Raw genomic sequence first — 11,291 nt, forward strand, 5'->3', positions numbered from 1 at the left:
GTTTGAAACATTTGAGAGACAGAGAGTATGTTTCTATAGTTTGATCAACCTTTCTTCAATTTCACGAGGATCCTTCCTGATGTTTTTTCTCCACCTGTATTGTGATTGCGCCCGACAGTTCTTATTGTGTTGATATATTACAAACAACAACTCAAAAAATAATGTGTAACAAGAAAAGTTCTCGTTATAGCATGATAAGTTTGTATGTCGTAGTAGAAAATATCTTGTTTTTACATGAAAACATCTTATAATGCAAAAAACATCTTGTTATAACAAGAACCTTTCCACGTTATAATGTGATATTGGTCTGTTTTTCTTTTACTGACCATATAAAATAAGAATATTTAAAATAAAGACAGAAGCTGTCCATAATTCCCATTATATGATATCGATTTTATCTTGTGTGCACCTTTTTTATACAGTCTATGGTGTGCACCAGATAATGATTATAACTTGTTCAAACAAGACAATAACATGTGCACACAAGACAAACAAAATATTAGCTTTCCGGACTTCAGGGGCTCCGTACATTTCTATAATTTTTTAGAAGCCGGTTTGTTGGACAGATTAAATGCATCATTTTTTATTAAGATTTGTTGACATGAAATAAGTCCAAATCAATTCCCAATTAATGTCCTCAAAAGTAAGTATTCCAATGATGTTTGCTACGAGTCACAGAGCAATGCATCATATGTCTAAAATTTTATGTTGATGCCATTTAACAAATTATCAGTCTTCAACATGTTCAGAGCATGAAGGTATGCATCAAATACTATGGTATACTGTATTATCATGAAGATTAGGATTATTTAGGATACCAAATGAATTCAGTGTCCGTTCTCATTAATCAATTGTGATATCAGCAACAATATTGTTTTGGAGCCATTGTATGTTCGTCCCTTGGGTGCAGGGTACAGGGCATGGATATATACTCATATATGTTTATATATATCTATGGTACAGGGCATAGATACAGTATATACTCATATATATATATATATATATATATATATATATATATATATATATATATATATATATATATATATATATATATATGGTACAGGCTACAGGGCATGGATATATACTCATATATGTGTATATATCTATGGTACAGGGCATAGATACTGTATATACTCATATGTTTATATATATATATATATATATATATATATATATATATATGGTACAGTAACAGGGCTGATGCCGGGCTCTGCCCATAGGGGCTGCCTGCGTCACTACTGTGCGACGCACATGTCGAGGTGAAAGTGCAAGGTGCCATTTTTTCGCAGGAATCCCGATTCCTGACTAGACAAGCAGAGGAAAACTGTGAGTCTCACCGTCGCTTCTTAGCAGTTTTGTTTCACCTGTAGGCGCACTGAAGACGTATCCTGCACGGATATTACATCAGCTCGGGTTATTTAAACCCGGGTTAACGCGCAGGCTCAGCTCGGGGCTGCAGGCGGCTGCTTAGCTCGGCTGGCTAACGTTAGCTGTGGCTGTAAACAAACACTACAGGCAGCGAGGAAACAACAGCTGATAAACGAGCTCAAACTCTAAATCTTTTAGGTTTGCTCAGTAGCTCTGGTTGATAGTTCAGTCAGAGAAACAACTAACTTAGCGTCAGGAACGTGAGGGGAGGTGGAGCGGGCGGCAGGAGGCAGATCGATGCTGCGTGTCTGCAAGTTACAGACACAACTTCACTTTTGATGACACTGCGAGTTTCTCCAAACTAGGTCGGAGCTTAGTGGCTTTAGAGCGGGTCGGGGTCAGTCGGATCACCGGGGAAACACACACACACTTACACCGGCATGTCGTCCTTCTCCGAGTCGGCCCTGGAGAAGAAGCTGACGGAGCTGAGCAGCTCGCAGCAGAGCGTCCAGACTCTGTCTCTGTGGATCATCCACCACCGCAAACACTCGGGCCTCATCGTCAAAGTGTGGCACAGAGAGCTGAAGAAAGGTGAGATTTATTATATCATGTTGTTGTTGTTGTTGTGCAAAAACAATATTAGTGACGTGAAACTTTAAAGTTAAAGTGAAATGAGGTGTCATGTTGCAGAGTAGCTGTTTAAATGTGTAGTTAGAAATATTGAGATGCCTTTCTGTAGTAAAAGTTTTGATTACACACTGTGAATATTCTCCATTACAATGAAAAGTCCTGCATACAGTTAACACCTTACTTTAAGTAAATCAGCAGGCTACTGTCAGTAGTATTTACTCACAATATCATAAGCAGATGTGCTCATTTTGCAGTAAAAAAATCCCCTGTCAGTGTTTTTACAGTTATATATCATGTTTTTGGATTGATATTACTGCTGTATTGGTGTGTGTTACATTTTACTCCGGTAGATGTTTAAAGTTTAATCCAGAGCAATGCATCATATTCCATAATATCATCGTATGTTTGTCGTGTTGCTCTCCAGTGAGAGCCACAAATCTCTAAAAAGTCAACTTTTTGTTAGAAAATAAAAATCCCTGCTTTTCGCTTTGTAAAGATGCATTTCCCTGCTGACTGCTGCCATGTGAGTGAAGGCATCAGGCTTCACATAAACATTAACCTTGTTAACAAAAAGTTAAGAAATGAACACAGATATAAACAGGGTTCTAAATTAACTTTTTTTTGATCACCAACATCAGAATTTCCACTAGCCACTTTTTCCCCGGGTGAAAATAGAATAAATTACAAGTGCAACTGAATGCATTTGATCATTTTATTAACATTGTTGGCATGATAAACACACATCAAGTACAAAACATACAACAAAATATACAAAGCAAGCGGGAACATTTCATTTCAAGCTTGGATCTATCTTTCTAACCATCTATCTGTCTGTCTGTCTGTCTGTGTGTATATACATATATGCACGCACACACGCACGCACACACGCACGCACACGAGTTCCTTAAGGTTCTCCTAAAGACTTCGGGCACTCTCATGGTCCTTTACTTCCACGACTTTAAAATTACTAGTTCCCACCAAAAATAGTTTGTTTTGTTTCGTTTTCTCTTTTGCGTACATGCAGCAATCCTGGCAAAACATGACGACATATTTGTGATCAAACACAAGTCATTTACGACCCGTCAGCCATTTGGCATTAAATTTTCTTCTCCTTGTTTCTCTATCGAGATCCTCATCCCTTGCCTCTTTCCTCTTCTCGCCCCCAGAAGTCTGTCCCAACCACCGCAGCATTTAGTTTATATTAACTTTTGACTTTACTAACATTGGCTAACTGCCTCCTCTTTAGTCATTTAGTTGAATCTGAACTTTTGACTTTACTTTACTAACATTGGCTAATTGCCTCCTCCTGTTGGATGCACAGTTCGTTTCCATGGTTTCTCACGCTGGTTTCACTGCATACTGGGCACAGCCAATGGGCGTATGAAATGTGATCACGTAGCATTACGGCACAGCGTTCTTGGGACTTCATGGAAGTAAAGCAACAGGGATAAATGACCGAGAACAGAGGCTTGTATCATGCATGTAATGCCTCATATTCTACAACACCGGCCAAACTGGCTAGTAAGTTATTATTAGCACCCGCGAAAAAATTATTTTTACCCGCATTTGGCAGGTTGGCGGGTGTGAATTGGTACCCTGGATACAAATGTACTTAATATTATTTATTAACAAACAGATATTTTAAAATGCAATATAAAATATAGCAGCTGCCGGAAACCCAACAAACAATGGCTTAATCTACTTTCTGTGTATGATATTAATAAAAAAGAAAATTGACTGGATCAGCCTCATTCATCCAATATCCAATACAGCTAATTAGTCAATATCATAGCGGAGTCGGATTGGTGCATTTCTACTTTTTATGGGGTTTATTTAGCTTTAGAAGTTTGAGAGTCTTAAGCCATAATGGAACATTTAAAATTGAAGAAACATGGTTTTCACTGGAAAACAGCAATGTCTTCTGTTTGAAAGGCGCAACAAATCTGAGATGGGCGGCGCTTCAGAGGTGTTGGACCTAGCTAGATCAGGATGGGTTCTACCCAGAAAACCTGTTGCTTTTTAACTAAACAGGCAAGACTTCAAATAACCTTTACTGCACTATAACTGTGGCTACAGTGACTTAACATACTGGAAAACTATTTACTGAACTACAGCAGACATGTTTGTTGAAGAAAACTAATAACACATTCAACTTAATTGCAAAGTAATAGAGCGTGTTTTCCATCAGAAATTGAAGATATAGTGTAAAGGTGTATTTTTCTTTTTAAATCTTGAAAATATCATTATTTGATGTGACCTCCAGCTAAAAGCTCCCGGAAGCTGACGTTCCTGTATTTGGCCAACGATGTCATCCAGAACAGCAAGAAGAAAGGACCCGAGTTCACCAAAGACTTTGAGTCTGTCCTTGTCGATGCCTGCTCCCATGTTGCCAGGTAGTTGTGTTGTGACATGCTTTCAGACAGTGACAAATGTAATGTGCATATTTCTGTATATGTGTGGGTGTAGAGAGGTGGCACGCTTACCTCCAGAGGCTTTCTGAGAAATGTATTAATTTTAGTAAGTGTGGTGCCACTTAGAAACGTCCTTAAACAGCTGAAGTTTGTTGTTTTTGTTTTTTAATAAGTTATTCTACTAATGGAGTCTCAGGTGTCTTAGTTAATTCAAATTAAGCCGGCAGTGGCGGTCGTAAAAGCTGAATCGACAAACAATATTTTGTGTGTCTGGGACAGCTGGCATGACGCGCACACACACTAAACATTGTTGTCACCACCTTGTGCACAAGATTGCTGGATAAATACTGTATATACATATAATAAACATTATTAAAGATGTTGGAATCTCAGTGTGAAAGAGGCTTTCAATTATCCATTTCCAAAATAGACTGAGGGTAAATATGATATATTTGTTCTGAACTGTAAAAAAAAAGATCCTTTTTCTCTCTCTTATTGTTCTACTGTACTCTACTGTCCCGACTCCCTACAGTGAAGGCGGTGAGGGCTGTAAAAAGCACATGGAGAGACTGTTGAACATCTGGAAAGAGAGAGCCCTCTACAGAAAAGACTTCATCCAGCAGCTCAAACTGGCCATAGAAGACTCCAACAGCCCCAGGCCTTCAGGTAAGATGAGTGTTAGATCATGTGTGTTTCTTACATCAGTACATGAATAGTAGATAAATATATTTTTCAACGGGGGGTGATGCAAGAAAATTTGGTTTGGATCCGATACCAAGTAAAACCAAAGCCAGGATCATTGATAATGATATTGTATATATTTTAATTACCACTGTAAAGCATCAGCAGTACCAGGTATTGATCCACTTACAATACTTTAGGTATCGACCCGCTAACACCTCGTATTTGTAGCTTTTAACCTTTTTATTGTGATTCTCACATTATGAGAGAAAAAGCTGTAAAAAAAGTAATCAAGTTATTGGTGTTGTGAAGAGGCGCATTTGTTATGCTGTTCTCATTTATAGTATATTGTGTAGGTTTAACATCATTGCTTCTGTTCTGGTCTCTAATCTTGACTCCACAGAAGAGAAAAAGGCTGTGAAACGAAGCTATCAGAAGATCCAGGAGGAAGAAGAAGATGAAGATGATGACTACAGAAACCACACCTCTCCTCACAGCACAGACCTCTCCGCAACTCAACTGGTAGGGAGCTAATATTTCACTTGGATGCCACAAAATTCAGGAAAAACTCCTCCTTCACAAGTGAAATGCTTTCTCTGCATTGTTTTTTACATCACTTTCTTTGTTCTTCCTGCTCTCATTCCTCACCGTTTTTTCCTACTTTCCCCTAATTTTCCGTTTTTTTGTTTCCTGTTAACCTTCTCCTTCTATTCCCTTTAAACACACTCTGACATACACTTTCAGACAGAGGAGCTGGTGAAGGCCCTACAGGACTTGGAGAACGCTGCATCCGGCGACGCAGCAGTTCGTCAGAAGATCGCCTCGTTGCCGCAGGAAGTCCAGGACGTTTCCCTGCTGGAGAAAATCGGTGGTAAGACCTAAGAGCTCAGCTGGATCAGAAATTACTTTTCTTTGGCTATTTTCTTTAGACATTTTGTTGTTATTGAAAGATTTCGAACTTTATTATTTTGTTATATTGTACCATATTCTACAGAATATAAGACTGTTTTTTTCCTGGTAATCCGCCTGAAAAAGGGGGGTCATCTTATTGTCAAGGTCGTCTCATATTTGGGATACTGCATCTTAGTGGGGCTGGCTTTGTTGAAGTGTCCACGTGAGGATTGTCAGATGGACTTGGTAATATGATTCAGTTATGGGAAAAAAAATAGGACGCAAATCCACACTATTGGCCATCTGTCAAAAGATTTTCTTTCAAAAATAAAACATGCACAGAACGCCACTGATGCACCAGTTCGTAGGGGATGTACTCAGCAGGGCTCCAGACTGCGATTTAATGGCTGCATTTTGCGACCAAAATTTGAGTGTGACTGAATTTTGCACGACCAGATGTCTCGCTATATCAATATGTAAACAGCAACAGAGTGACAGATAAGACAGGAACAATATGTAAGCAGTGTAAGAAGATAGTGCCGTCAGAACCGTAACACGTGAGCCCCGCAGCTTCTTTAACATCAGGCTACAAGTTATAATCACAGTCTCGGCACCTGACGGACCCGAAGCCTCTGTATGTGAGGCGCTTGCTAGCTCGGCAGCTCCCGAGCGGAGTGACAGCAAAAATGAACTTAACCAAAATATTTTTCACGTCAACTCTATGGGAAGAAATCAACAGTTTTTAACTGATTCATTGACTTTGTTTCTCCGGCCAGTGCAGCAAGTGAGGCAGCAGGCAGCCGGGGCTGATCTGAGCTGAGCAGATCAGTGTAGATACGGTTCATATGTTTAAAACACGTAAACAGCGGGAGAAAACTCAGGTGTGAGTTGATCAACTTAATAAAATGGAAACGTATCTGTTCTGTGAGATGAGGTCTTATCTCGCTCTGTGGAACAGTACTTAAGACGAAACATTAAGATAAATTTATCGTGGTAAAAAGAGATTCAAATGTCCCAAGTTTAATACAAGTTAAGTACATAAAGAAATTGCAAATAAATGTCATATTCAGTGACCTTAACAACGCTATTTGGTACCAATCTAGACAAGGAGGCAGCAGACAAGCTGTCGAAGACAGTGGACGAAGCGTGTTTGCTGCTGGCGGAGTACAACGGCCGACTGGCTGCAGAGCTGGAGGACCGGAGGCAGCTGGCCCGCATGCTGACTGAATACATCGGCAGCCAAAAGGAGGCGCTCATGGAGAGAGAGAAGAAACTGGAGGCAAGGCATCGCATACACAAATGCCGTTTTCCATACACGTGTGCTGGCTTGGCTCGACTTGGTTTGACTCAGCATTAAAGCTTTAATTATGAAGCCGAAAAATCAGAAAATGTCGGCTCTTCTTCAGCAGTAACTTAACACAACTCCTTCAACTGAAAGGTGAACATAAACGCTAAAGTAAAGCAGATATGTAGAAGTTTGGACATAGGAGAGAAACTAATCTTTAAACCAGAGATATTCAGGGACCTTCCTCCCAAAGGAACGTTTTCCTGTAACCGTACAACTTAAGTATCGTTTAGGCCGACCATCTACTCGCAGCCGGCGTTATCGGAGCCTGAAAACTGTACTTTTTGTAACCGGATCCCAAAGTGGGAAGATTTGCGTTGCGTCTAGAGTGTGAAACCGCATACTTTGTTAAATGATGCCCATCCCCATCTCCCCATCTCAGATCTCTAACCCCATGGCGTCACATAACAACAGTGCTGCTGCGTGAGAGAAGAGAGACACGGACCCATTGACTGTTTACTGAACTGTACTCTTGAGCGACATGCATGGGAATGAATTACGCTGACCATAGATTTCTCCCTTTTCTCTGATGGTCTCAATAAGTCGCTAAATTGGTCGCTAGTAGCTTTTTATAAATAAAGTTGCCAAGAACGTGTGAAAAGACGCAAAATCTTGTGACAAAGTGCCCGCCTGTGAGTGCTTTGATATGGAGAAGGGGCTCCCAGCAGCACCCGCAGCTCGTCGAGGACACTAACTACAGAGCGATTCGTGCATCAGAGTCCAGAACACCACAAAAGTCTCCACTAACACCAGAAACAGTCACTGGATTTATATCTAGGATGGATGGGGGTTTGGGAAGTCTCCAGATTTGGCCAGAAAGTATCCAGTGTTTGTATTATAATTCTACACAACAGCAGCTCTCCCTTTCTCCTTTTCCTTTGTTTGTGTACTTATTTCTGTGGCAGTTAGAGCACCACATCCAGGCCTGGCATGTGTAGGACAGCGTTTTAAGCTGGTTTCACTGGTTTCGTGTGGACGCAGATATTTCTTGAACCGAGGCCGCGTGGAGGGAAAACGACTGGGATAAAAAGGTCGTTTTCGATCGTGTGGAAGTACCCTCAGTTAGAAACTACAAAAGTACTGAGAGCTGAACACAGACTTTTAAAAACGCATTTCTCTCTGGTCTTCTGCTTAGACATGAGTTGAGTCTCATGGAGCATGCTTGATTTAGGGGGAGGGCATCACAAGTTGGCCGTGGCCTGCTTGTAGGCGGGTCAGGTGCTCTTGGGCCCCACTCTAGAGAAGGTCCAATGGGTACAGGTCTATGCGCTATAACTGGTAATGGAAATGCAAACTCTCAAAGCACTCCAGTATAAGTTGTTGACATGCAGATCTATTTTAATATACAACTCAGACCTTGTCAGCCCTTCCATCAGCCTTTACTGTGGATTTGTTAGAATGAGCCAGTGTTGTAACTGTAATTTGTAAATAAGTCATAATTTTTAGCTCATATCTGTGCTGCCATCTTTTCCCCTGCAGGAGTATAAGCAGAAACTGGCGAGGGTGACCCAAGTGAGGAAAGAGCTAAAGTCCCATATCCAGAGTCTCCCCGACCTTTCCCTCCTGCCCAACGTGACCGGGGGTCTGGCCCCTCTCCCCTCGGCCGGAGACCTCTTTTCCACCGACTGAGAGGTCTTTGCCCGGACAAACGACCCTGATGCCCCTCCCAGTCCAAACCCAGCCCCATGTTTGATTCACAGAACACTTTCAGCTTTGTCACCAGCCAGAGGACACACGTGGTCAAATCTCTCCTGGCAGCCAGCTCAACCGCTGACTCCGAAACCTGCAGGACAAGAGGGAGCAAGATACGACGGCAGGGTTTGGTGAAATCGAAACGCTTTGTAGAGGAGAACAGAGACTCTGTTGGATTTTTCCAGTGCTCGCTCGACGACTAGGATTCCACTCCACCAGCTTGGAACAAGTTTGTTTCCCATCTGTTTTAATATTTTTTTTAATGCTGGAAATGTCAATGATCTAAGAGGAGGGGCTGGGTAAAGAAGAAAAGCTTAGACAGACGTAAATATTGGCTGTCCTGAGGTGTCAATCAAAGTATCTTTCTGCGTGGTATATTGTGTATTCAGTGAGCTAAGGTGGGACGCTTTGCTCTCACAATTCTCAGAGGTTGTGGCTACACTGTGAAGAGGATGTACCAGTCATTAGTTTTACTTTTTGGTTTTTAGTTGAGGGCTTTTTATTGACCTGTAAGTGGTTTGATGTGTGTGTAAAATTAGAGAAGGTATCAGAATGGGTTCAGTGTACGTTGCTTTTTGGTTGCTTCATGAAAACACTTCATTAATTTCTGTTACACTTCATAGAGACGGTGATTGAATAGGTTTGTCCTCACAGTTAAAGTCAACAGACATGCTCTGCTTTTTGTGTCCCCATTTGCCAGTGTTTTTTTCCCCTCATTTACACGAAAACATTTAATTTTCAAAGTTCCTGTTTATTCATTTGGACAGCTGCTTGAAATATGGTAATTATGTACTACACAAGATTTGAGTTTTGCAAATAAATGTTTAAGGAAACAATAAAAAAAATGTTGCATTCCAATAAAGTACATTTAATTGTATAAAACATTAACACCCAAAAAAAGACGAGACAAAACTAAGACCTATTAAAGATTTAGATACGTTTTAGCGAGTGTAGAGCTGGGCAATAGGTAAATAAAGAAATATCAAGTAGATCACATGAAGACCTTTTGTATATCAATGTGTTTTGGTATTAAAAACACAAACATTGGATATAAGTATTTAAGAAAATTGTGTTTGATGGATAATATTTTTACATATTGCTCAGTCCTACCTGTGTGTAGACGTTCAGTGACAAAATGTTTTACTTAAAAGTTGCAGCAACAAATTCACCTCTACACTCCCTTTTCTCTTTTGACACGGGGAGACAAATCCCTTAATTGAGATATTAAGGTCTGGAAGTGTGAGTTATTTCCAAAATCATTTTGGTCACAACGGTTTATGATTTTCTGAGCCTTTTTTTGTCAAGTCCAGAACAATATGTGTCATTTGTGACGCTCATGTTTGAAACCAGAGTTGTTGTCTGTATACATAAAAACAAAAAAAGAAAATTGAGAAGTTTTATGATTAAAAAGATCTGAATTATTTTTTTGTTTGTTTTTTTGTTTTGTTTTTTAAGCCAAACTACTCATTTTGTTAAAGCTTACAGAAGCAGATCACTGTTACTGGTGAGTCTGTTCTAGAGGTAAGATTACAGTTGCTGAACTTACCGACAACAATCTCGGGCGAGAACTGCTGATGCAAATCCTTTTTTGTGAGCTCTTTGTGTCTTCTGGTAGACTGGAACCACAACGTATTTCAAAAGAATCACAACAGCTTCAGCAAATGTGTGGATGTAAACATTACAGTGATTGGTGCAGTCACAAAACAGATATTTGAGACTTTTTTGGTGTTAAATTGACCCTGAATTTCAAGCTTTCTGTGAATTAAAGATTTTTAAAAAGTGTTCAAAACAACCATTGTATTCAAAAAAGAATTATAGCAACATTTTGACCAGGGTGGTCTTCATTGTAGATATTAGTTAGGTCTTTTCTTACGTTCTTCCTGGGTGGTATGTGTTTCTCTCTGCAGAATCATATTGTACCACAACTCTACCAGTAGGGGATAGTGCTTTTCTGTAATGAAAGTGATTCAGTGGATGCCAATAAACTGGAACCATTTGAAAAACTCATGTTTGTGTATTTTGTATGAAGTTAAATTAAATATACTTAAAGAAATCCAAACAGATCAAAACCCACAATGTTAGATTGGTTTCTTGTAGATTTTGTTTGTCTGTGAAAATAGTTTTTTTAATGTATATTTTAGCTAAAGAAAGTCCTGTTATAAAATCAAATATAACATGCAGACGGATTTACTGAAAGTTACTTGTTCTAGCAAGTACAGTACATAGTGTTTGTTTTGCAGTATTTGTGTTGCACCATTACAGTGAAAATA

At 39.8% G+C, this 11,291-nt stretch overlaps 1 protein-coding gene across 2 annotated transcripts; it reads left to right on the top strand.

Annotated features, from left to right (window-relative positions):
• The first annotated feature begins 1,353 nt into the window (after positions 1-1,353).
• rprd1b (regulation of nuclear pre-mRNA domain containing 1B) lies at positions 1,354-11,015 on the top strand. 2 transcript variants are annotated; one of them, XM_083920032.1, is made up of 7 exons: positions 1,354-1,962; positions 4,265-4,397; positions 4,945-5,078; positions 5,497-5,615; positions 5,838-5,964; positions 7,088-7,263; positions 8,809-11,015. In XM_083920032.1, the coding sequence occupies exons 1-7, from the start codon at positions 1,812-1,814 to the stop codon at positions 8,956-8,958; spliced, it is 990 nt and encodes a 329-aa protein (XP_083776158.1). In that variant the 5' UTR covers positions 1,354-1,811; the 3' UTR covers positions 8,959-11,015. The 2 variants fall into 2 exon arrangements, with proteins under 2 accessions (XP_083776158.1, XP_083776159.1); XM_083920033.1 differs by having other exon boundaries at positions 1,356-1,962; positions 4,265-4,394.
• The last annotated feature ends 276 nt before the right edge of the window (positions 11,016-11,291 follow it).

The sequence above is a fragment of the Echiichthys vipera genome (assembly GCF_963691815.1).
Source record: "Echiichthys vipera genome assembly, chromosome: 9".
In the NCBI taxonomy this organism is placed as follows: domain Eukaryota; kingdom Metazoa; phylum Chordata; class Actinopteri; order Perciformes; family Trachinidae; genus Echiichthys; species Echiichthys vipera.

Excerpts from the sequence above, each read along its gene's own strand:
- rprd1b (XM_083920032.1), top strand. The coding sequence starts at position 1,812 with ATGTCGTCCTTCTCCGAGTCGGCCCTGGAGAAGAAGCTGACGGAGCTG. Across the intron at positions 1,963-4,264 it reads GCACAGAGAGCTGAAGAAAG|CTAAAAGCTCCCGGAAGCTG; the intron begins GTGAGATTTATT and ends TGTGACCTCCAG. Across the intron at positions 5,079-5,496 it reads CAACAGCCCCAGGCCTTCAG|AAGAGAAAAAGGCTGTGAAA; the intron begins GTAAGATGAGTG and ends TTGACTCCACAG.